Source organism: Apaloderma vittatum, unplaced genomic scaffold (genome assembly GCF_000703405.1).
Source record: "Apaloderma vittatum isolate BGI_N311 unplaced genomic scaffold, ASM70340v1 scaffold7409, whole genome shotgun sequence".
NCBI lineage: Eukaryota > Metazoa > Chordata > Aves > Trogoniformes > Trogonidae > Apaloderma > Apaloderma vittatum.
Genome location: NW_009734567.1, coordinates 35464 through 62389, shown reverse-complemented (window position 1 = coordinate 62389; position 26926 = coordinate 35464). Strand labels below are relative to the sequence as shown.

General features: G+C 43.0%; 1 protein-coding gene across 1 annotated transcript in view; it reads left to right on the top strand.

The window, feature by feature from the left end:
* The window catches only part of FGD5 (FYVE, RhoGEF and PH domain containing 5), a gene marked incomplete at its 3' end in the record, with an annotated part of 77096 nt that overhangs the window by 14756 nt on the left and 35414 nt on the right, over positions 1-26926 (top strand). The window contains exons 3-5 of the mRNA XM_009876326.1: positions 11074-11203; positions 21722-21780; positions 21891-21921. Of these exons, the coding sequence (XP_009874628.1) occupies positions 11074-11203; positions 21722-21780; positions 21891-21921 (220 nt within the window). The remainder of the gene's footprint in view (positions 1-11073; positions 11204-21721; positions 21781-21890; positions 21922-26926) is intronic.

Here is a 26926-nt window from a genome sequence, read left to right as displayed (position 1 = left end):
TTTGAAAGACATATGTTACTATTCCCACTCCTGAGTCAGGAAGTCTGCCACAAATTGTGTGTCTGTCTAGGCATTTAGACTTGTTTGTTGCCTTAATACAGGCAGCAAAGTTAAAGAGATTCCCTGATACCTCTAACATACAATCATTAAGTTTTCAAGCTTTTGGATTTATTCTTTTTTTTATGTCAGTGTTCCGGTTCTTGAGCTGAACAATAAAGATACAGCAGTGCTAAACATCTGATTTCAAGCAACAAGATTTTGTGTACTTGTGTCATTGTTGTAATCTACTTGCCTTCTGAGTGTCAAGAAAATGTATTTTTCCACTTTTCTTTAAAATCTGATGTCAAGCAACCACCCAGATCAAAACAGTATTTTTTTACCCTCTCACATTGCTGTAGCAACTTTGATGGACTTTACTGTTTTGAAGCAAATGTACAAGGTGGATCTTAGGGCTTGAATTTTAAAAGAATAGGCTGATAGGTTTACAATATTTTTTCTTGAAAATGTTAATTATCACTTTTGGGCCCCATCCAAATCAAAATTCTTGGGGTTAAAAATAGCACCTGAACTTCATCCTATAAGCCCACCTCATTACAACTTTACTTTTGGGATCTATTAATAATTCAGAACTTTAAAATCATTCATCAAGCCTCAGAAATGCTGACAGAGTCCAACAAAATTATTATTATTTGTTTCATTGTAACTTGAAGCCAGTCCAAAATACATGTATGCAGTCCTGCATGGGAGCTACTGGTTTGTTCTTTCTCCTTCTGCAAAGTTGGTAGCATGGGATGAGTTTGATACCTTATCAGCATCTACTGTTCCCAAAGCTCCCCCTTAACTAACTCTCCTCTAACCTCAGAACCATTCTCAGCCTAAGACAAATGTTAAATGAAGGGTTTAGCTGAGTTACTGTAAAGTTAATTCTCTGACTGCATGACAGAAATACTTAAAGCACTGTGAGAACTTATTGCCAGCTGCTATTGAAGGCACTCACACTGCAGACTTGGGCACTCTTGGACCGCTGGATGTGAAAGACTGATGGTGTTACTGCATGGAAAGGGACATCTTAAAGCCATACAAATGTCATTTCAACTTTAGAAATGGCAATTACAAATCACAGGTTTCCTACAGTTCGTAATACTACTTTTGAAATTCCATGTTCTGTCTTTGTTCCCCCATGTGCATAACCAACTGTTGTTCTATTTATGCACAAATGAAATTAAAAACAGTAATGCCATAGTAATGCTTAGGGATAATTCTCTTATTTGGGCTCATTATTGTGCAATGTGTATATAACTTCATTTCTAAGCAAGGCAGTACTTGCAACAAATTCATATATGGTCTGAGTATTTTAGCAGATTCAGACTGTGAAGTATTATTGGTATGTTACTTCTTCTAATATAAGAATAAAATCTGTAGTTTTTAAAGAAAGAAAAGAAAACCAAGAACTGTCATTATCTGCTTTGCAAGTACCATTTTGTTTGCTATCTAAGAGGCTCTAGGAATACTGATTTTAAGTCTTTTCCTGACACAGCTCTGAATAGCTTAAAACAATCCAAGAATGTTTCCCACCACAAAACCAAGCCCTCTGTCTTCCACCAGTTCTGTTGTCTTTTGGAATCAGATGCCAAGAAGTCAGATTTCTATTAGTAAGTATATCACTAAATATTCTGGCTGCAGCAAATGATAATTGTTTCAAGTTCAGTTTTGTGTTTATGTTTCACAGAATCACTGAACTGTTGGAGTTGGAAGGGACCTCTAGAGAACATCTACTCCAACCCCTCTGCTAAAGCAGGACTGCCTACAGCACATCACACAGTTTCCCTGACACCATTTCTAAGCCGGCATCTTCCTCTGAGTTTTCACTTCTATTATCACTTAAGAATTATGCTAAATTGGACCTTCTGAAAGGATTACAATGAGTTGGATCCCTTCACTGCTGTAATGAACACATTTGCTTAATTGACACCTAATCACATCTCAGTCCAGGCTAGAATCCAGAATCAACAGTGTAGTCCTAGCTGTACTCTAGGCACAAAAGTACAGAGCAGCTGCTGAACTGTACAAACCTAAACACACTAAGTAACAGGACTTGCAAAGATATTCTAGTTCTGTATAGCTCAGTGTAGTCAATAACCTCTTTGTGCAGCCACAAAACATATCTGGACCCAGATTCTTACCTGTTTCACACTTTAAATCTCTTCATTATTCTTGTAAGACAGCAGAGCCAGTCCCCAACACTGAGCATGTGGAGACCCTATTGTGTGTTACAAACATGCCTTTGCTCTGTCTAGCTCTGTTTGCAGAACTTCCACAGAATGATTGATGTAGACCTTTTTCTGATGTGTCTATCTGCATTTTTTTTATAAATTGCAATTCCTTGGGCAAGCAGTACTGCCTAAATCTTCCACTGCTGGTGTTCTCCATTGTGTGTCTTTTGTAGAAATCAGGCCAGCATCGCTGCTTGAGAGCAGCTGAGAGCCTATAACTCAAGAACCCCTGCCCCTAGCAGAAAACAGTAACGCTAACAAACATGACTGTTAAGTGGTTCTAGGTAGATTTCTGAATCTCAGCTTGGCTACAAGAAGCGTAAGAGCTGTGCTGATGCCTTAAGGACAGCCTCTGCGGTGCTGTGGGCTAGGAAAGGTCTGGGTGCATGTGAAGCTAATGATTTAATGAAAGCAAAAGCTCTGTGGTGGCTGACTTGAGATGTAAATAATGGGCCCGGAGGAGCGTAGAAAGGGCAGAGCTGCCTTTAATAACCTATTATGTATTATCAGCCGCCCCATTGTACCTTCTGGCATGGTGGGGCGTTGGGTGCGGTGCAGCTGAGCGCAGGCCCTCCCTAGTTCATTGCCAGGTCATCTCTGGGGAGGAAGTGTTCCCTGTTTACAGGAAATGCCGGACAAGGGCCGGAGGGCCAGCCTGAGCGCGAGCTGAGGCCGCCACAGCTTGCAGCCTCTCCAGTGGGCCTGGGAGCACAGGGAGAGGCTGTGCCACTTGTCCGAGGCTCAGGGACGCTGTGCTTTGTCCAACTTTTACCATGGCTTTATTTTTTCTAGTGGTTTAAAGCTGCAGGAGTGGGGAGGGGCATGGTGCTTGCAGAGAGCGATGGCTGGGCCTGAGACACAGATTGGCTGTGCACTTTTGTGCAGGTGTGTCAAAGCGAGAGCAGCCCATCCGTCCCAGCACATCTGGGACATGGCTAGTGAAACCTCACTGTCAGGCTTTCTTTTATCCCTCCTCTACTTATACTGCCCCAGGCCAGGCCAGAGGGTGTTCCCTGAGAGGCAGCCCGAACTCCTGTGCTCCTCATTGCCCTCCAGAGCTGGACCTGCACCAGCACCATTGTTCCGTGAGGACCTCCAGGAGCAGTGGTTGAAGGAGGGAGAATTTTGTCCCTTAAGTTGTTCAGAAGAGAGCGAAAGCCTCATGCACCTGACCTAAAGTCCTCATCCCCTCTCCTATATGGTGCACTGCACCAATGCAAGAAAGAGCAAAATCCAAATTAAAACATTTGCAGCGTGAGGAAGAATTCCCTTCTGGCCTTGGCAGGTGTACAGCTTACGCCTCAGAGTGTGAAATGTGATTATCCCTGAGTTACTTTGCCTTGTCAGGCTACATATATTAGCAGACATCACAGTTTTCCTGCCCTTTTCAGACTTCAGCTGCACGATTTGCCCTGATGATCTGTTGTAACAGGGAAGTGACTGGCTAAACACATTGCTCTGATAGGCATTTCCTTTTATTGGCTATAAGTGCATTTGGACATCAATTTCCTTCAGTAATGAGCCTTCCTTTCGTGGAATGAATTAAAAAAATCATTTACAAAGGGATACAAGAAAATAAATAATCACTTTTATTAAAACAGGGTCATTCAGCCTCTCCCAATTACCATGACTGCATTGAGTTCATATAATTTTAATTTTTTGCAATAAGGATGTCACTGTCTGAGGAAGACTGCAGACATGTGACTTGAAATAAAGCCAGGAATAGGGATATTACATGAAGAAAAAAAGTTGCATTTGATCCATTTGGTCCAATAATAGAGTTTTTTGGGGAGAGGGTGAGGGAGCAGCAGGAGTTCCTCCCCCTGGATGGAAGAGATTTTATATACGTGGGCTCTGCATAACCCAACTGTGTCCAGGTGAGATTCTGATCTCCCTCTTGCATTCAGTATACTATATCCAGTTACGAGCCAAGATCCGTATGACAGAGGAGTTAAAATGGGCACAGAGTGGGTTCTATGGGTGGGAAGGTTACAGCAGCAATTTACTAGTCATTTATAAACTGAGCATATCTGATTCTGAGTTGATGTGTCAAGCTCATTACCAGTCAGTTGGCTTCAGGGAGGTTAAACTTGTAGAAGACATACTCCACAGAAAGAGAATAAGTGCGTGTACCTTCCTAGGTAGTTCCTATAAACCTGTTTTTCTTACTCAGGGCAAATAATTGTCAATTAAATAACCAATCCACACAGAAAAATGTTTAGGGCCATAACTGACATCCATTTCAGAGCTTTGGTGGATCTAGGCATAACTGAACTCAACAGCCCTACCTCTCTTTAGCAAAGAGTTGAAGTAATTGTCTTTTAGTAATACAGAAGTGTAGTTTCTCTAACGAATGGATAAAGCATCCTAGACAGAACAACCCTACAAAAGGCAGAGCAGAAGTCAGCATTTACCCAGAAATCCAGAGAGTTCACTTACTTCCTATTCCCAGTATGTGGAAACAGTGAATATGGTGAGCCATGTGTTGATAATTACTGGCAAAACCAGCTTTTAATAGCAGTTGTTCCACTGTAGGATGTGGTTTCTAGCCTCTTCTACTGCTTTCTTATCTTGTGGTGACATTTTGGACCAAATACTGCTTTGATCTTTGTTTGCATGCACTTTGAAGTCCTATGAAATTTCTAGGAAATAAATCAGGGGGCTCTTTGGCCTTTCCAATATGTTTGTGGTGATTAAGCTGCATCATCTAATCGGCAGTTTGCAACTGATGAAAAGAAGAGAAATTAACAGGATCTCTAGAAAAAAAAAAAGGTTGTTCTTTTTTGTTTGGTTTGGTTCTTGTTTTGTTGTTCTTTTTCCCAAATCCTATTAAAGATAGGATTTCAAATACTCTCCCTTTCTCTGTCCTGGCACTGACTGGGGATGTAGAGTGAAAGATAACAGGAAGGCAGCCGACAGAGAGGTAATTCCGGTTGTCATTAACTGAACACCGACATGATGTTTAAAACCAAAGCACACCCTGAACTCTGTTTCTGGAAATCATTAAGCAAGGTATCCCATGCCTGAACTCTGAGTATTCCCAGACTGGATTGTCCTTTACGCTGTATATACCTTATGCAGACACATTATGGATTTGGTTCAACTGTGAACACAGGAGAGGTTCCCGAAGTGCGGCGCTTGTTCATACCGATCTTTAGACTGAAAGTATATTGAAACCTACTTCCAATAGAAACCAGTTTACTCCAAGGAAGTTAATCAGGCAGGCTGGTGACAGTGTGTTACACTCTTGTGATTAATGATAAGCCACTCTTTTTCCAGAAACTGCATTTTGGAATACTGTAATCCAGTTTTAGAAAAAGTCCACTGTCTCTGAAGGGACACATGAGAATGAAGGAGATGCTCAGGATCTGAGGATCTGGATGTCCTCACTGGTCACACTGCTCTTGCTTTGCCCTGGAGATGGGTCCACTCACAGCAGTCTCCCACTGCGCTGCTCCTCGCCATGTGATTAACATGGAGGAAGTACCGTGGCACCGAAACTACACAACGTCTCAATGCTACACAAATGCTTGCTGCTTCAGGGAGATGCTGAATTGCTCTTGACTGACCAACAAATTTCTAGCCTGCTTATACTGTCTGAGCAGCTTCAGTTGTAAGGCAGGAATATAAGTTTCTCCCAACATATATGATCATACTTTGTAGACACTGTGATGGATCTACTGCACTGGCATTTGAAGAGACATTGCCAGCACATCTTAACAGCCTAACTACCTGCATTTCAGATGTATAAAGAGCCGTTTGATGTGAGGAATGGATACTTCACAGTTATCATCAAGCAGAACTGAGAGCTCTGGGGATACCTTAATATCAGCACCTAACAGGAAAGAGCACCCCTCTTTTCTTAACTTCTCAGGCCAGCCTGTCTTGAAGGAGGCAGGCCACAAAAAGTTTACAAACCACAGTGAAGACGGAGACTTGATGTAACATCATGTCTTACTGGTTATGCATTCTTAGCACCTGGGAATGTAATGCCCAATTCCCATGTTTGTGAACATTGGGAAATTAAGGCCTGAACACAAACCCTTGCCTTTCACAATCTCTTCATGATGTTCTTATCTGACTGATAAATCAGTCCAAATCCAGTTGGCAGCCGGTCACTATTGGCATTCCCCAAGGCTCAGGACTGAGGCCACTCCTGTTTAACATTTTTATCAATGATTTGGACAAGGGGATAGAATGCATCCGTAGCAAGTTTGCAGACGACACCAAGCTGGGTGGAAGTGTCGATCTGCTTGAGGGTAGGGAGGCTCTGCAGAGGGATCTTGATAGGCTGGATTGCGGGGGCAAGGCCAGTTCCATGAGTTTCAATAAGGCTAAATGTCGGGACCTGCACTTTGGCCACAACATCTCTTAGCAGCGCTACAGGCTTGGGGAGGAGTGGCTGGAGAGCTGCCAGGCAGAGAAGGACCTGGTGGTGTTGATGGACAGCCGGCTGAACATGAGCCAGCAGGGTGCCCGGGTGGCCAAGAAGGCCAACGGCATCCTGGCCTGTGTCAGGAATGGTGTTTTTAGCAGGAGCAGGGAGGTGATCATGCCCCTGTACTCGGCTTTGGTGAGGCCCCACCCCAAGTCCTGTGTCCAGTTTTGAGCCCCTCACTACAGGAGGGACACTGAAGTGCTGGAGAGGATACAGAGGCAGGCTACCAAGCTGGTAAAGGATTTGGAACATATGTCCTCTGAGGAATGGCTGAGGGATCTGGGGCTGTTTAGCTTGGAGAAGAGGAGACTGAGGGGAGACCTTATTGCTCTCTACAACTACTTGAAAGGAGGTTGCAGAGAGGTGGGGGTTGGTCTGTTCTCCTTAGTGGTGAGGGGAAATGGCCCTAAATTGCCCCAAAGGAGGTTCAGGTTGGATATTAGGAAGAATTTCTTTACTGAGAGGGTTGTTAGGCATTGCAACAGGCTGCCCAGGGAGGGGGTTGAGTTGCCATCCCTGAAGGTGCTTAAGAGAAGGACATGGTTTAGTGGTGTTGACAGAGCTAGGAAAAGGTTGGACTCGATGATCTCGAAAGTCTCTTCCAGTCAAAACTGTTCTATGATTCTATGATTCTATAAAGTGTGAGGTTTAAACACAGCAAGATATTTATGCATCCAAAGGACCCAATGTCTCTTTGTCTTACCAACTAAACTGTAATTAGGGACTCCACTGATCATGACAAAGCTGTCATGTTTAGAGCTCAGGATTTTCATACTTGGAAATGCAGCTAGACAATTAGTTTAACAGTACAACTTGTCACTAACTGGATTCTAGTAGTGCACCAAAAGTTTACTTCTGTAAACTGTAGCTACCCAGAGATCCCATCTTCTACAGGTTCAAGAGTTGCCCTAGAAGTGAATGTAATGACAAGCTCAAGAGTGCATTCAGAATGAAGTGTTCCCTTATTCTGCAGGATAGAAATCAAAACAAGAAATGCAGAGATATGCAGTATATGCCCAGAGACGCTAGGGACAAACTAGGAGAGATCATTCAAAGCAGTTACTTATATGAAACTTGCAAGTAGATTATTAATCATCTCTGCCTTTGTATCCACTGGGAGTACTGCATCCAGCTCTGGGGTCCCCAGTACAAGAAAGGCATGGATCTGTTAGAGTTGGTCCAGTGGAGGGCCACAAAAATTATCAAAGAGCTGGAACACCTTGCCTGTGAAGAAAGGCTGAGAGCTGGGGTTGTTCAGCCTGGAGAAAAGAAACTTCTGGGGAGACCTTATTGTGGCCTTTCAATATATAAAGGGGGCTTAAGTTATAAAATAGCTTACAAGAAAGATGGAGAGGCTTTTTACCAAGGCTGGTGGTAACAGAACAATGGACAACTGTTTTAAACTGAAAGAGGGTAGCTTTAGACTGGACAGAAGGAAGAAAATTTTTAGTGTGAGGGTGATGAGACACTGGAACAAGTTTACCAGAGAAGTTGTGGATGCCTCATCATTGGGGTGTTCAAGATCAGTTTGGATGCGGCATCAAGACAGATGAACTGACATTGGTATCTCATTGAAGACAGTCACCTGTGTACCTAGGGTAGCTGAGAATCATACTGGATTTGCCTCAAAAAGCTACTGTCTGTTCCAAATGTGTTTCAAGAGCAATTTCAGAGCACATATGGACAAATCTAGATGGAATAGCTCTCAAAGTTTCAGCAACTTAACAGTATTAGGATAACATGACTATTCTTAGATCCTTTTACCTTCCATCATAGTAGGTGAAATCTCACAAGTAAGCACAAGAACATTGCTGACAATGTGCATAGCTGCACAAAACTAGCTAAAACCTGGCAGTGGGATTAGTGAAAACCAAGCTGCCCAGCTGGTAATCAGTTCCTGGGCAATGATCATGTCTTCAGGACTAGGATTGCTAGGAGACCACAAAAGGGTAGACGTGTAAAATGGATGAAAGGATGTGAATTGATTGGAATAAAACACATCAGGAAAGGTGTACTGCCCAAGACCTCTGTGACAGTATAGAGCAGTCCCAGAAGTGAAGACCTGAGTGCTGCTGCAGTGGCTGGAGAAGGGCAGGATGGAGAGGGTGGCACAAACATGCCTATGCTGATTGCCTATGCAAATGAGACCCATAACATTTTGGGACTTCTCTTGAAACACACACCAGTGCCACTGGACTGCAGGCCTGCGACTGTATGAGCCTTTAATAATGCCGTTCATACTGACTACCAGACTAGTATACCGGGGCATTCTTCCCAAATTATAATGTGTTCTTACATTAACATAATGCAGTCATTTATAATGAGAGAAAGAGAGAGAGAGAAAGGAGAGCCTTCATTTCATGTCTACTGAGACAAACAATTACAAATTGCAGAAAGGCTATGTGAATAAGGAGAGAGACTGGATAAACTATTAATAAGTCTCCTGAGCTGTATCCTTAATACAGCTATTAACAAGCCTCCTGTATCTGCCTTGCTCTCGCTTTCACTTGTGCTGAGGCCCCTTTGTCGTAGCTAGGCAGGTTTTTGGGAGTGCAGTGCTGCCACCCACACTGAAAAACAGCAAACACTAATAACAAACAAGAGAAGACAATGCTCAAGAACAGTGCTCGTGTGTGACCCTTTGCCAAGCCATGGCAAATGCACTGGGCAGCCTGCAAGAGCTTCTTGACTCTGCGCATGAAGGAAAAGCTAGCGGCACAAAAGAAAGGCTGGCAGCCACATGTGCATGGGAGACACAGATCCCTGTTTGCAGCTTGGAAATGAATTCAGGTATGCAGGGAGTTTCCTTTCTAAAAAGAGTTTAATCAGTGGCCTTGGGAGTATCTTTCTTCATTGTCCTCCCACTAACATTAACTCATCTTTGCCCAGCCTTCTGTCACTGTAGGATTGGCTTTGAAGCTTTGTATTTGTTCACATCTGAGATCCCTGAGTGGGATATTGAAGAAAAATAAAGAGACGAGGCAGAGCTGCAAAAGCAAATCAATAATGTTTCAAAGGAAATAAGAACTAAAGAAATCACATACACTGAGTAAGCCAGGTCCATGCTACAGACCGACCTGGTTGGCCCAGATGTCTACTGGAACACACAGAGGTGTCAGATTTTGTTTCTCACGACAACAGGCTTGCCCTGGTGGCTGAATGCTGGAATCTACCTCTGGAAATGTAAAAGGCTTGGGGCCACTGTGGTGTGTAGGCTCCCAGAACGATACTACGGCCAAAAATACCAGTATGATCTTCGAATGTAAAAACACAGGTAGGAATAGATGGCTGTTACCACTGGTATACTTGGCACTTCTTTTGGCAGTGCTAGAATATTGAATCTTGTGTTGCAGTGTGAAGAACAGTACTAAAACTGGCTGTTAGTAGAAACTGGTGCTAAATTGGTGATAAAATGTTAAAGTGGATAATGCTAATGGATAATTGGATAAAGTTCAGAGACTTTAAAGTTATTAAATGATAGGAGGTGAGACACCAAGATCATCATCTATTTCATATAAAAGATAAAAAGGAAGGGACAACCTGAATACACCCTGCGAGTACTTGCAGAGTAACAAAATTTGGAAGACTGCCTCCAGTGGTTAAACAAGATCCAGTATCTGGAATTTGAAGCTAGGCATATTCAAATCACTGGGAAAAGACACAGTTCTAAGACAAAGGACAGGCACCATCTGGGGAACCTACCTCTCATCCTGCTTTGTGGAGGTTTTGAAATCGCTGAGAATTTTAATTTTAAAACATGATTTATTTATTTCTTCTAAAAGGAAGTGCTGGGCCACTGGCCTGTATTACACACCAGATCCAGTACTATTATAGCATCGCTTTCTCCAAGCTTCTGGACCTGAATTCAGATTCCCTTGAAAGAACTCAAGGATTCTGGGATCTGAGTACCTTGTCCTTTAATTGATGCCATTTGAGTACCTAGTGCTTTAATTGATGCCATTGGTATTACAGTTATACTCTTCTCAACCTTTGGATGTTTTCCCAGAAAACCTATTGTTACAATATCTAACTTCTATTTTTAATGGGCACTGAGACGTTAGTATGATTTTATTAAACCCATTTTGAGGGGCTGACTAGGGAGGAACAAGGCAGTTCTGGTTGCAACCAAGTATGAACTTTTTGCTCCAAACTAAGCCAGAACATGAGGTCCTCTCGGGAAACTTGAGTATGTTCAGTTAACTTTCTGCTGCCGCTTTCAGATCCTGCCTTCCAAGCCTAGCAGGTCTGCAGGTATTTCCCTCCCCCTGACTGGCTATCTCTGAGCGTGGATTTGTTAAGTCTGAGCAATAGCTACTGTGTGGGAATAACACCAGTGAGTTAATCTGTTTTGTCTCTGTGTAGTGCCTACACTGAGCCCTACAAGGTGTGCCCAGTCTCTGTGATACCAGTGGAGGTCGTCACATCAGATGAGGAACAGAGGAGTTCAGAAGACGAGGAGAGCAGCCCTAGTGATCCCAGTCTCATCAACAAGGTAAAAGAGCTGTAAATGGGGAATGCATGAAACCTGGAAAGGGATAACCAATTTGGAGAATACCACAGATTCTCAGCTCTCTGTTCTTTGCCTGGTGCTCAGTTAGAAATGTCAGAGCTATCAATGCTTTACTCCTCTAGTGCACTAGCAACAATTTAGCCCTGGAGCATGTGGCAAAAAGCTAAAGGTTACAGTCCTAAAATGGGCAGTGCAGGCAACAAAGCCAGCAGGAAAGGCCTGGCTTGGATGTCAGGACAAATGTCACAGAAGGGTTTAGTTGCAATCTTGAGAATTTTAAAAACACATTGAATAAAATGATGACAAATACATTATTTGGACCAATTCTGCATTGACTGAGAGATGGAGCAAATTAACTAATAGGTCTCTGCCATTTCAAAATTCTCTCATCATGGGAAAATGCACTCATGTTTGGGTTTATTTTACTGACTTCTGATGAATAAAGAAATCTTAAGCAAATCATGGAGAAAACCATGGAAACATGACCACCCACAGCTTAAGACCATACAGGATCATTTTAACCTCCACTAAGCTAGCTAACAGTGCAGTTTTTAAAGAAATGGCATCAAGCAGTTTTAGGCACAAATTCATCTTTGTTTTTCACAGCTTGTGCGTGTGTTCTTAAAATCTAATATGAGGTTTTACATCGACACAATCTAACCTTGTGTCTCTACAAGTACAAGCACCCACTGCACAGCCCGTGTGGTACGCATGCAACAAATGGGTATGTCCTTCTGAAGCCTTTCAATCTGAGCCTCAGGAACTAAAGCTGCACAGCAAAAAGCAAATCCTGTTTTCCTACTCCTCTCTCTGCCATTCATTTTTGCACGATGTCCCAGTGCCTGACTGTAGATGACTTGTGTCTCGTCACAGGCATGTGTCAGAGCCTGCAAAAGTCTGTTCAGATGTACGTGCAAAATCAAATAATGGCTGAGTAAGGGTAAGCTCTGTCAAGGAGAAGCATAAGTATATTGAGTCTAGAAGTATACTGAGTCTAGGAAGATCAGCTCTCTTCATGCATTTCCAGAATGTGAAGCTTTGTTTAGCAGCAGGTGTAGCGAACAGAATTTTCCCCTTGCCAGGACACAGTTCTTGAGAAACAGAAAAGGAAACAGCAAGTGGAATGACAGTGAAGGGCAAATGAAATTGCTGTTGCTCTAATCTGCAAGGGAGAATAGCGTCCTTTGATTTCCCTGTATGCTGTATCACTTCTAGGTCTACTCTGCAAGGTGCTGAGCTGCCTCTGATGCCAGTGGAAAAGATACTGGTTTGATCTCCTTGCTGATGTGACACAAATGAAACAGTTGCAAGCAACATTATCTTCTTTCATCTAAGATTCATGAAGTTTTGGTTGTTTGTTTTCACACTGTTTTGGAAAGGGAAAAGCCTTGAAATTTCTGACATTCCCTGTTAAATGAAAAATAATTTTCCTTTCAGATCTACTAGCTGGCAAACCACCAGCCTTTACAGAGCATACTCTAGCATGTTATCTAAGCTGGTCAGGTTTCTCGGGCTCTCTTAGCTCTGATTCCAGTGGAGAAGTGACAAAAAATTGTGACTAGAGTTCACAAGGGGGATGTATGCAATCACTATGCCCCTGGAAGCAAATTCAAGGCTGCTAAAAACCGTATTATTGCCATTTTTGTAGGGTTTTACCCAAGACACGAGGAAATGATGGTTTTCTAAATGTCGCCCTTATTGCATCTCATGCATTTGAATTGTTCTGTTGTGCTGCAGTATCTACAACATGTAGCTGTCACAGAAAGTGACACTTAGAGAACAAGTATGTGCCTGAGTGTAACTGGAGGTAACCCTCCCACTCTTCAGACGAATACAAACTAGGTAGAGAACATTAAAACGGGTCTGGTTGTTTGGCTGGTCTCTGTTTTCCAAGCTAATTGTCAGCAAGGATCACAGTACACAGGACCAGACTTCCACAAGCTCCTGGGGAGCTGTCTTACAACAGCCTCATCAGAGTACAGGCCATATTTCCAAGCTGACTGATGAATTAGTGCACGTGGCTATTTACCCTGCCAAGAAGCAGGCCAGGAAAGGAGACAGAATCTGATCTGCCTGTTATAATTTTGCCTGCAGGAGGATTAGCCATTATTGGGCTCTAGCTGCAGACTCTAAAAAGAGGTTGGTAATTTCACCCTTGGCTAAGCCATTTGCTTAGTAAGCCAAGTCAGGGGGCTATGCTGGTATGTGGGACCAAGAAAAGATCCAGATATGAGAAGTGGCACTAAGTCACCTTTGAGCATCTTTGTTCTTGTAGCCTTACTGGGGCAGGCATCACTTTGGCGAGACTAAGGGGGTCCTTGGAACCACCTTGTCAAACCCTGTGTGGCACAGCTGTCCTCAGTACCCAATCTGTTAAAGGAAACATCTGGTATATCCAGTTAGAGGGCACCTAGCATCAAGACACTCCTACTACTCTGTACAAGTACAGATTTGATGGGTGGATAAGGAATTGGTTGGATGGTCGCACCACAGGGTAGTGGTCAACGGCTCAATGTCCAGATGGAGATGGGTGTCAAGTGATGTCCCTCAGGGGTCTGTGCTTTTTAACACCTTCATCAATGATGCACACAGTGGGATCGAGCAAGTTTGCAGATGACACCAAGCCGCGTGGTGCGGTCAACACGCTGGAGGGAAGGGATGCCATCCAGAGGAACCAGGACAAGCTTGAGGAGTGGGCCTGTGTGAACCTCATGAAGTTCAGCAAAGCCAAGGGCAAGGTCCTGCACCTGAGTCAGGACAATCCCCAGTATCAATAGAGGCTGGGGGATGAAGGGATTGAGAGCAGCCCTGCAGAGGACTTGGGAGCGTCAGATGAAAAGCTGGACATGAGGCAGCAATGTACAATCACAGCCCATAAGGCTACCATATTGTGGGCTGCATCAAAAGAAGCGTGGCCAGGTAGCTCAAGAGAGGTGATTCTCTCCCTCTGCTCTGCTCTGCTCTGCTCTGCTCTCTTGAGACCCCACCTGTGTTTAGCTCTGGGTCCTCCAACATAAAAAGGACATGGACCTGTTCGAATAGACCCAGAGGAGGCCAAAAAAATGATCAGGACTGGAGCACCTCTGCTATGAAGAAAGGCTGAGTGTGTTGGGGCTGTTCAGCCTCAGGAAGAGAAGGCTCTGTGAAGACCTTATGGTGGGCTTTCAATACTTAAAGGGGGCCTGTAAGAAAGATCGAGACAAGGAGTAATGGTTTTAAACTAGAAGAGGGTAAGTTTAGACTATAAGTAAGCAAGACATTTTTTACGATGAGGGTGGTGAAACATCGGCACAGGTTGCCCAGAGAAGCTGTGACAGCCGCCTCCCTGGAAGTTGGACAGGTTGGACAGGTCTTTGAGCAACCTGGTCTGGTGGGAAGTGTCCCTGCCCAGGGCAGGGGGGTTGGAATGAGATGATCTTCAAAGGTCCCTTCCATCCCAAAACACTCTATGATTCTATAATCAAAAGACGGCCAGGGAAGACACAATTTCCTAGGGAAAACAGGCAGTGCAGGGTTCTGACATGAAGGACACAATATATTTAACTGTTGACTTTTGCCCATGCCAGCCACAGAATAATAGTGATGTGGGAATCTTCCAAGGTCTTATGCAGCCCACGCTGCAGATTCTCTGTCAAAGACAAGGGCTTCCAGTTCACAGTAATTAAGAGTGAAAGAGATAAATTCCATCTGTCCACAGCTCTTGTCTCGGAAAGCACTGGTGTCTTTACAGAGGGCTGACAGAAGATTGTTCTTCCTATGCTCCTGCTCCTGCCTCCTTTTATTGTCTTCTCACGCAAATCTTCTGGGTGCCAAGGGAACGTTAGCTGCCGTGTCAAAACTCCTCTCCTATAATGAGAGAGCGGAAAGAACTAATCCAGCTCCCCAGTGAAGTGATGTATGTCTTGGAGCAAAATTCTCAGGACAACACAGAGCGGCTGTACAGTATGAAAGAGTTCAGAAGCACTGTCACTTGGGGAGAACTGGCACAGACATGTTGGTCTGGATGCCAAAAATAGTACCACAGATTTCAAAAGGAACTAATCTTGTTAATTGGGGCTGGCCTACTAGGAGCTGAATTTGGATTTAGAAAACACATATGCACCCACAAATCTGGGGTTTGTGGTTTGATTTCAGTTTTTCTCCTCCTCAGGGAAACGTAGTTTAAATAAAGGCAGGAAACAGTCTAGGTGATAAAATCTTCTCCCTGTGTTCAGATAGATGATTTTCATTTGAACTGAGCTGGATTCTGCCTGCAGTTTTTAACTGTCATGAATGAATTCCTGCACCAAAATGCAAGCAGCATGCTTTGGTTTTTCTCACCTGCTTTCTCCGGTCCTGCTTGCTGGAGAATCTCAAGACTTCCAGTTTGCAGGAGATTTTTTTCCTCTCATGTTTCTTTTTAAGGCTTATTTTTATAAATAAATATAGTTTTAAAAAAATAGCTTTTTACACACATTTCCTGGTATTGTTCCAACAGCTTGTCTCCTTTGAATCCCTGCTCTCCTGGGGACCACATTCACATGAGTGTGGAGAAACTTTTAGGGCCTGCTGGAACATCTGTTCTGTAAGCAATTTGAATTGTAGCCAATAATATAGGTTGAAGTATTTTTTATGTTATCAGCTTTATTTTAAAGAGCAAACAAAGAGGGGTTTCATCTTTATTACGTTAGAGAAATTTTTATTACTTAAAAACTATTTGGAATGGGGACGTATAGAAATGTAAAACAGGAGGTGTGTTTTGAATTTGAGCCTTTATTCCACTGGGAGTACCTCAGACCCTGAGAAGCTAAGCACTTGTCACCAGAAGTCACCAGGTGGTTTTGATTCTTCTTTAGTCTTATAGAAGACTAACAATGAAAATTAATTCTTTCTGGTTAAATAAGCACTTTATTTCCTTCTCTTCAGTCTGCAAGCATATGATAACAAGATATAGAACTCAGAGGTAGTGAATGCTGTAAGTTTTCTTAACCTTTGTGATTCTGCTTGGTTGGCTTATAAAAAGTGATGTCCTTCACTTACACCGCTGACGGAGATTGACTCATTTTTTCCCTCCTGCTAAGCTAATTTAGAAGAGCTCCTGGGCCACCTCTCATTCACATGTCTTTTATATATGTTCATTTAATCAAATCCCTCCTGATTTATTGGAAGGTGACACATGGCTTTTCTGTACTGGGATTTCAAGGTTATATGATGGCATCTGAGCTGCCTACAGAAAAAACCTCCTGTAATTAGGGATTCCAGTTAGGAACAAAAACCTTGTACCAAATGAAATAAGGACTTTCTTTTTATCCCATCTCTGAACCTTCACTCATTAGACAAATGCTCAAAGTCCAGGATGTAGAATCACAGGTTTTTCCTCTCATCATTGAGCTAGATTCAAACTTGAACTTCATGATTGTTTTTTACTTTTAAAAACAAATAAATCCATCTTGGACCCACCCAGTTAATAAGTATTAAAGGAATTAAAGGGGAAATGAGCTTAATAGTTCAGGTTTGATTAGAAACCAACTTCAAACTGAGTTCGCTTTGGCAGAACTTATTTTTTGTAGCAGTCTCAGAATTTCCAGTTTTAAATGAAATGACGAATAGAAATAGACAGAATATAATCTTGAAATTCTACTTTTAGGAAGCTCAGCTCCATGATTTGAAATGGATTAAAATCAACACATGCTGGTAGGCTTCACCTATTGCTGTTTATTATCTGAGTTTTTTAATTGCCTTAATAGTTTGAGGAAAATGCTGTATATCCGGGATCATCAGCTACCCCTCCACAGCATGTGCTTCTCACTTCACTGTCAGAATCTTCAAGTAAGAGTCTTCAGATAGTTCCTTTCTTGTAGGTATTTTTTAAGACTGGATTTTATGGCTAGTTGATCCCTTTTGTGACTGACCTCCTACAATCTTCAATTGTTATAAACCTGAAGGGAGCCCCAAAATACACCTTACCCTTTACCACACCTAACCTTTTGTCTGGCTGAAGATAAGGATGCAGGGGGCAGAAATGACTTTTGGGCTGGATCCAGAGAATTTGGAAGTAAAGCAGAAAGCTAGGTGCTAGCCGTCAGGTTCACTGTAGAAACATAAAGCCTTTAAAGTGAATCACTGAGATTGTAGTATCAGGAATGCATCTGCCTTCCTACCAGGACTCTATGTGGGGAAGTAGGTTAAGCTTGGGGAAGGGCAAACACCTGTGGGACAAACCTTAGCAGGAGATGCAGCAAAGGCCCCATGGTGGTGAGAAAATTCTCTGCAGAAATACACAGTGATGAACAAGTTTGGGGTTCTGTGGGGATGGGTGAGGAGCAGGAACCTATCTGCCAATTTAAGAATTCATTTTCTCCAGCGTTCTGCAGAAAGCCATGAAGGCTGTCCTGTAGCAACACATAAAATATGTTGCCTTGGACAGGGCTTCGAGTTACTTCCATCACACTGCTTGATTCAGACTGTGTCACACACATGCTAAAGCTATGCTCATCAAACAAAGTAAAAGGCTTAAAAATAACCCCAGTAGTCACTGGAAGGCATTTAGCCTATGATCAACTGCACAGTTTGCACCACAGTGATAAGAGGCTGAATCTTTTTTACAGGGTGCTTTTGGAAGGAGAAAGCAGCTGGGTAAAATGGGTGCTAGGAATACCGTAGCAACAGCAACTACTTTAAGAACTCTGCTACAATTCGGAATGATATTTAGCAAACCCTACATTAAGCTACTAGGCAAAGGAGCAATTAAAACCAATCTCTTAAACTGTTCTGTAAACATAGGAGGGAGTCTGATTTGAAGAACTGAAGGAAATCTCAGAAGAATAATAAGAAAATATTAATCTGCTTGAAAACCTGTAGGAATTATAGTCTACAAAGCATTCAAGAATTAAATTAATACAAATCCTAGGACAAGTAATAAAGCCATAGCTGAAACATAAAGACATTTTTTTGATCCAACACGCAGATCTGTCTGCCAGTTGACGGTATGGGAAATCTAAAAGTAAATCAATCTGTACACAAATACTGTCAGGTTAAGCAATATGTTACCAGGAACTGTATACAGCCAGCATAGGAGAGATGTGATCTTACCCTGGTGGCTAAATGCAGGTCTGTAGCAAAGTGAACAGCATGTAACAAGAGCAAAATGGTGTAAAAGAAAAAGGAATTCAGACTAGATGTGGCTGGATTTTATGCCAATGAAACCCCATTAGCATTCTGGCTAATCATTTAGGACTTCAGGTTTGATATATCTAATCCTAGTCAGACTGGAGAGGTGGTCATTACTACTATATGGTACTATACTATATGGTACTATATACTACTCCTGGAACATGAGGCATTAAGGAGAACGTCATAAAGAAATGATCCCTAATGCTGTACTTGTGAGAAGGCACCACTGGAGTAAGACACTCCACCCCTTTCCCAGGTATGAAAATAAAAAGCAGCAGATGAAAAGGGGAGCAGCAACCCAGTGTTGCAGATGGAAGGGACCTGTGCCCCACACAAACGGAGAACAGAAAGCTTAGCCTCAAAGGTCTCACAACAAGCAGGGCAGCTACTGTCTCATGGCAGCAGTACATAAAACTGTCTCTGCTGCTCCTTATCAATTTCCACTGTGTGGGCTGGGTTTCCAGACTCCATTAATCACTCTGTTTTGCAAACCTTTAACCTTCACATATTAAAACACACACACAAAACTGAAACATAGTGGAGTTGGAAATGACAGATTTGTGTGCCTTGAGGAAGCACCTAATTCAGATGCCTGTCAAGGGACAGCTCCTGATTTATATAATTACACAGATTCCCCAGGAGAACTGCAGAATAGCTCTTAAAGGAAGAAGCCTGGGAGACAGGAGTTGTGGACTGCTTTTCTTTCTCTCTCACTGATTCACAAAGCCAGACTGAAAAAGCCACTTGGTTTTGTAGTGACTCAGTTTACTGTTGACACCACTGCGACATCACTGTGAACTGCTACACAGTTCATAATAACTACCAGAAGCGGCAATATGAAGTCACTCAGCTCAGAGGCTGAGCTGACAAAGGCTGTCTGCCTCTGACTGTAACAGCAGCACTCTTGTGCTGGCTACCATTCAGCTACAGTTCACCTGCCCTGAGGATTTTGTGAAACAAGACACACACACATAGGAAAATGCACGAAGAGATGCAGTTAGACCATGTCAGCATGTTATGCTGATCAGCTGAGCTGTAGCAACTGTACAAGCTCCTAACCTGGTTAAAGTGCTTTTGTGTTTGTGACCTTCCTGGCACCACCATGTTTTTCAGAATGGAGAGAATGGGGAGATACTTCAGGTTCCTATTTTCCAATTTTGTACTGTATATTGAAAACATTTTATTAGCCATTTGGTTTTGGGGAGGATGGAGTGATGAGACTATGAGACAAGAAGACTCAGCGAAGGAGAAAGCTGGGGTCCCTACATGGCTGCACGGCCTCCATCTGCTAGGCAGGGGCATGTTGTGAGGCCTGGAGTGCAGCTTCTGAATTTGAAACTGTAAAGGAACCACACCAGAGGGCTGGGCACAGGACTGGCCGCAAGTAAAGATTATTAGGAAGGTGGGAGCTTGGCAGTGTTGTAACAATCGCTTAGACTTTGTCTCAGAAACGTGATGCTTGAGGGACCTGCATCCCTGCTATCCCCTATTCCCAGAAGTCTGTCTCCGGACACTGTCGTCAGTCTCAGAGTTCATTTCCTGGTTAAACAAACAGCAATTCAACAACACAAGACAGGCAACGCCTAGAGACACTGTCTCAAGCTTGCCCTAGACAGGCCATGTGACAGTGCGGTCCCTGTGTTTTGTATCTTGACTAAGACGTATTAATCACAAGAGAAATCACAGAGTGTGACGATGTGCATATGCGAAGGAAAAGTGGGCCTGGCCTGCTAGGGAAATGCACTCTGCTTCTGGGCGCTGTGGAGCCAGGCCTGTCTCCAGAGGCCGTGCTGGGCAGCCAGCGTTGGGCCAGATGACCCAGAAAGAAACACATGCCCTTCATTCGCTCTGCTATGCCTGTGCAGAGAACATGAGAGAGAAGAGAAAACTTGGACATCATCTTCCACAGCACCCTGCTAGAGAAGCTGGGGGCTCATGGCTTAGACAGGTATACTCTTCACTGGATTAAAAACTGTCTGAACCCAGAGAGTTGTGGTGAACAGAATCCAGTCCAGTTGGCGGATGGTCACAAGTAGCATCCTCCAGGGCTCAGTTCTGAGACTAGTCTTGTTTAATATCTTTATCAATGACCTGGATGAGGAGATCAAGTACACTGTCAGTAAGTTTGCAGATGACACCAAAATGAGCGGGAGTGTTGAGTGATCGACGTTAGGAAAGGCTTGCAGAGGGATCAGGACAGGCTGGATCGATGGGCCAAGGTCAGTTGTATGAGATTCAATAAGGCCAAGGGCAGGGTCCTGCTCTGGGGTCACAACAACCCCAGGCAACTCTACAGGTTTGGGGAGGAGTGGCTGGAAAGCTGCCTGGCACAAAAGGATCTGCAGTTGCTTGTGGACAGCCAGCTGAACATGAGCCAGCAGTGTGCCCAGGTGGCCAAGAAGATCAACAGCATCCTAGCCTGTGTCAGACATAGTGTGGCCAGCAGGAGTAGGGAAGTGATCGTGCCCCTGTACTTGGCACTGATGAGGCTACAGCTTGAGCACTGTGATCAGTTCTGGGCCCCTCAAAACAAGAAAGACTTCAAGGTGCTGGAGAAGGTCCAGAGAAGAGCAATGAAGCCAGTTAGGGGTCTGGAGCACAGGTCTCATGAGGAGTGGCTGGGGTAACTGGGGTTGTTCAGTCTGGAGAAGAGGAGACTGAGAGGAGACCTTATTACTCTCTTCAAATACCTGAAAGGAGATTCTAGTGAGGTGGGTTTTGATCTCTTCTCTCAAGTAACCAGTGATAGAAGGAGAGGAAACGGGCTTAAGTTATGCCAGGGGAGGTCTAGATTGGATATTAGGAAAAAATTCTTTACTGAAGGAGTGGTGAGACATTGGAAAAGGTTGCCCAGCGAAGTCGAGGTGTTCAAAAAACGTGTAGGTGTGGCACTTCAGGACATGGTTTAGTGGTCATGGTAGTGTTGGCTTGACAGTTGGACTTGATAATCTTAGAGGTCTTTTCCAACTTTGATGATTCTATTATTCTATGATCTGAGCCTCAGAAGCCATGAAGCTAGCCTATTCAAAGCTAAGTGCTTCCTGCTTCTCTGACAAATTTTGGACCTGTAAAAATCACAGAAAAATTCTCTATTTTTTCAATAAGAACACATTTTTCAAACTTCACATCTGCCTTAGCAGCTATTATAGTGTACTATATTACTAGTATTTGAATTGTGGAAACATCGTGTCATGGAAAGGACTCCAGGATGCCAGACTCTAAACAAAAAATAAAAGCCTGGTCACTGTTTTTACTGAAGGAATATGTAAGTTCAAAGTGCTCTCTAGCAGTGTTTCACTTATTGGAGTAAAACATCTCTTAATTGTCTTTGTTTTCTGCTGTTGACAGAAAGAAGGCCAGTCCAGAGCTTACCTCATTGCCCAGGAGCTGATGTCTTCAGAAAAAGTGTGAGTTCATTAATACAAACTATCTGTTCCTCTCCTATAACTGAAGCTATGCAACCCACACTTCAGCATTGGTTTGATGGCAATTAATGAAAGTTTGTCTCTTTCCCCAGATATGTGGAGATGCTCCAGCTGTTATGTATGGTAAGTAAATAAGTTTAATCACTGAAACCTCACTGCCCTTCTACCTAGTTGCAGTTTAGGAGACATAAAAGCGCTGAAGGGACTGAGGTGAATTTGAGGAGGAATGGCTTACTGTGAACCAAAGGAATTGCAAATGACTATGTCTGCCATTAATCAGCTCTTGCTATAGATCCTCAAATCTAGTATTTGCCATTCGCAGGGAAAAGCGTTGGCCAGCAGTGTTTGCTGGGGCTCTGAGACTCATGCAAGATACAGAATAAACCCAGTTCAGAGAAGGAGACAGCGATAAACAGGAGTGAACTCTTTCTCTTCAGAGAGAGAGACAGGAGCAGAGCTATGATGCATGAGGATTTGCTTTGAATGGATTCACTCTGCTTCCTTTTAAGGAAAGGTTGAATTGCAGTTCAACAAATAAGGAACTGCCAAACTGGTCAGCTGGGAACCAAACCCTTTAAGGGACTTAGCTGCTTAGCTAGAGTCTACCAATATCTTGGTAAGTTGGTGATAATCTACCTAGCCAGTTGCCTCATCTATCCTGGCTCCCCCCGCCGATTTCTGCACAGTCAAACACGTTATTTGACACTAGTATGACACAGTTGTAGTTATCATTGTCCCCTGGGGAAGCCAGGGGAGCTTCTGATCATTAAGAATACCAGAAGAACCACCTACTGAAATTAAGATTTCCAGAAGTGTTATCAACAAAAAAATCCAAAAGATAAAAGCCTTTCCCAGCTTCTAGATCAAAATAGAAGAGAAATATATACACAGGGAATTACCATGCACAGAGTGTATTAGCCACTCTGCGTCTTCATTAGATTAAAATATTCTTAATGTATTTAATTTTCCATTTCTGAGTACATATGTACTTTGGTACATTATGGAAAGCATGTAAATGCAGGGCACTGTGCACTGTGTTTAGTGGAGATGTCTAGGAAAGGCCTCTCCTTTGCATTGTATCTTAGCATGTTCCACATACCTCTAGGAGATAAAAGTAGCTCACTAACATGGCCTGAAAAATCTTCAATATATAGATCCAAATCAATGCTCTTCAGAGCCTATAGCCACAGCATAAATGTCTGCACACCCTACTGTCAGGATGCCTTGCCCATGCTATTGCTGGGCCAGGAACGGGATGCTTCAGGGCTTTCCTAGTCCCTTCAGGACTTTGCACTTTTCTCCTTTCTCTGGTAAACTGTGTGGTGAATCTGGCTTGGAGGTTTGTGCAACTGAGTAATTTACCCATTTCCAAAATAATCTTATTTTCTGTCTGTAGAAATTTTCTGTCTGTGGAAGGAAATGTCAGTTTTGCTCTCTTTTCCAAGTTGACAACTTTAATGTTGGACAGGGTTTCTGTTTTATACATTGGCTAAATTCTTGCAGTTTAGAAAGTCTTATGGATGCAAGTGCATGCTGCTCCCCTCCAGCTGGATGGACTCCAAACTGTTGGTAATCCCAAATAAAAAGAATCTTCATAAAAATTACAGCTCATAGGTTAGTGAAAAACTTTGCCTGGTTGCTAACTTTATCTGCTGCAGTGCTCCAGAGTTGGCTTAAAGGTATAAGGGAGCGAAAATAGAGAGTTTTCCTGGCTTTACTGAAAAATGTAGCTACTCCCTGTTCTCCTGCTGGGGAACTCAGACACTTTCTAAGCAGAAATGTTGATTACAGAACATAGGTAACATTACCTGGAGCTTGGCCGGCCGGTGCTGGTTTTAAGGCATAAGGGAAATTGGCGCTGTTTTAATCATATTTAATATTAGGCTTGCATCTCAGCTGGTTTATTTATGGGGGAAAAGATTCCAGTAATAGCACTCCTATGACTGGGCAAGTTCTTCTGTTTCTGTCAGTCATCAATCTTAATTGGAAGCACTTGTTTGGTTTTCATATATGTTTCAGTCCTATAACGGAATATTCCACTGAATCCTATTTTCCCATTGTCTCAAGTTTGAAAGTTCAGGAAGATCCATATAAATTTTATGGTGAATTTTGGGTGCACAACTTCAATTAATGATTTTCTTCTGCAGTGGAAAAGTATCCTTCTTGCCCTATCGCCAGATGCATACACTTTTTTAAGGGCTACTGGAGGCTTTTTACAGCAGAGTCAACAAGCAACTTCCTCAGATAAGATTTAATTTTTTCTGAGTAGTGAGGATGAGTGGTATGAGTGGTACCTGGGTTAGACAATGAGGGAAAAGAGAGGAACAGCCAGTCTGCTTTCACACTTGACTGCTAGTTCAGGCACTCCTTAATTCAGAAGAGATCAAATCCCTTCATGGGAATGGGATCAGAGAGTTCATTTCTGTGTTTTATTGGGTGCCTATAGGTCTAGCATAGCCCATCTCTACTGCTGTAGGCTGATGTCTGCAAGCATCTGGCAGATGTCACAGGCAACTATCAGTGACCACAGAGTCACCAAACTGTCCTCAAAGTACAACACCCCATTCATGAGTAGTTAGGACCAAAGGTTTCCTTGGCAGCCTATCTCAGATCAGGAAAACACATCCCCCTCTGTTCCCTATCACCAACTTTCTCAAGAAAAGTTTCTAAATGCTCCTCTTTAAGTCTCAAGTATCATCTTCTTATACAAACCCACATGTTGGTAAGAAAGGCAAGGAGCTAAACCACACCCTAACTGCTTTCAGAATGGAAAGAAAGGTTTTTCTTAAGCCTGCAGCAGCAATAGTTTCCCATCTCATTTCCAGGCTTGGCTGGAGCTGCTATTCATTCAGCATAACAGAACCTGTTTGGCCTTTAAGCAGAGATTTTAATAAGCTGATTGATTGCCAAACCGATGACATTTCCATACACCCACTCTACTATTGAACTGAAAGAGTGGAAACATTGTGTTAGCTCACAAACTCAGTATCAGTTGGTGTGGTAGTAGAGATAATAATCTAAATGGTTAGCTGTAATTTGCCCTACTCAAAGGTAATGTCATTCTCCGGAGCAGTGAGTGGAGAACTCATTCTGGACTCAGCAGATGGGACTGACAGGGCCTTGCAGTTCAAGTCCCTGATCTCTTGGTACTTACAATTCAGTTTGCTGAAGTTTATTAGACTTTGCTTTTCGTTCAGGATCATTTAATCCTCAAACTGTGTCATTCTTTTTTCCTAGTTTTCTTCCCACTAATGCAGGCTGTACTTGTCATGTTTTTCTTAGTGCTTGCTCCTGAACAAAAATACTGCAGGTTGCTTTTTCAGCCTAGTGTTTCACACATCACCTTTGAGGACCAAGAGTCTGGTTTATTTGCTTCCCTTCAGGTGACTTTACTAGATGTACACAAAGCAAACTTAGTGTGTCTCAGACTGCCTCAGGATCCCAGTCTCTATGGGGTCAAGCATCTACTGGATAGTGAACTATGTTCATGATCATGTGGCTTTTGTACATAAAATTGACTTTTTTGTGCACTAAACCCTTTCAAGTTATTATTACTTCCCTCCGAGGTATTTACTGAATGAAGGTACCTAAAAGGACAGCTCTGCACTAAAAAAACCAAACAGCCCCAATACCGCTGTGTTCAGAGAAAGTTGATCCTGTTTCCTGGTCTGCATTTTCCTCATAACAATGGGCCACAATTCTTAGAAACACCAAGACCTAGACTTACGCATCCTCAGCATTTAAAGATATAGATATGAATGTGATATGAATAGATATAATGCATGCTGGTTCTCCAGCCTCTGGAGCAGTTTGGGATCCAACCCTGCACTGGGCATCCTAAGTCTTCTGACTGCAAAATAAATCTTAAGAAATAAAAAAGAGCAAAATCATCTCAGTGCTCAAATCACTAATTCAAAGTTACCTAAATGCAGATTATCATGAAAGTCAGGCTCAGTGGATAAACTCTACTTTCAGAAATCTTGCGGGCAGCACATTCTCGAGAACAGAAAATAAACATCTGATTTAGGAGCCACTATTACATGTTAGACAAAACAGAACTCCATCTTTCTAATTATTTACAATTCCATGGAATGATTGGCTAAGCCTTTTTTACTACTGTGAATTTCTTGGATGATGTTCAAAGTTCTGCTGGACCAATCAAGTAATTGCTTTCCTAATTAAATGCTTTAGTGAATGGAACGTGCTGGCTAAATGAAGAGCTAGCTGGTTCTTAGACCCTCTGAAGCTCTTATAAAAGCCTCAAGACGCACCATTACAAAAGAACAGCCTGCCCTCACTTATGGTAGGCTGTTGGGTTTTTTCTCGTTTATTTATTCATTGTCATCTTCACTGGCAGTGGAAGAATACCTATGTATCATCCAGAGAGCTTCTGCAGTGGAATGTTGAACCAAAATAGCTTTCAGATAATCTATGTATCTCTTGTAAGGAGAGGGAAGTCACACGAGCACATTTGGCATCAGGACAATTCCCTGGTAACAAGACCCACAGATACAAGAGGTTCCACTTAAATTTGCGAAGGAACTTCTTCTCAGTGAGGGCGACAGAGCCCTGGCCCAGGCTGCCCAGGGAGGTGGTGGAGTCTCCTTCTCTGGAGACATTCAAAACCCGCCTGGACGCCTTCCTGTGTAACATCATCGAGGTGTTCCTGCTCTGGCAGGGGAATTGGACTAGATGATCTTTCGAGGTCCCTTCCAATCCCTGGCATTCTGTGATACTGCGATGCAGTATTTGCAATGCGTGCTCTACACCTTGCCAGTTCTGGAACTCATCTGCAGTGTTTTGGATCAATGTGTCTATTTGCATGTGAGTGTGTGTTCAGGTCAGGATTCCTGACCTAGATTGTACCTTGCAAAGACAGGGTAAGAGACTACTTTTGTCTGATGCGGTAGTATTTTCTGCTGTTCATCTGGCATTGCTTCTGCTGAGCTCAGTAATGAGAATGGGAAGATCACTGCTCAGTACAGATTACGGGTCACTCACTCTGCTACAGGAGATGTGCCACATTTTAATTCAAGGATGCCACTTTCACTTTCATCAGTAGGAGAGAGGCTGCTGGCTGTAGTGAAGATACCTCCAAGAACTACCTATGAATCAGACTTGGCTCACA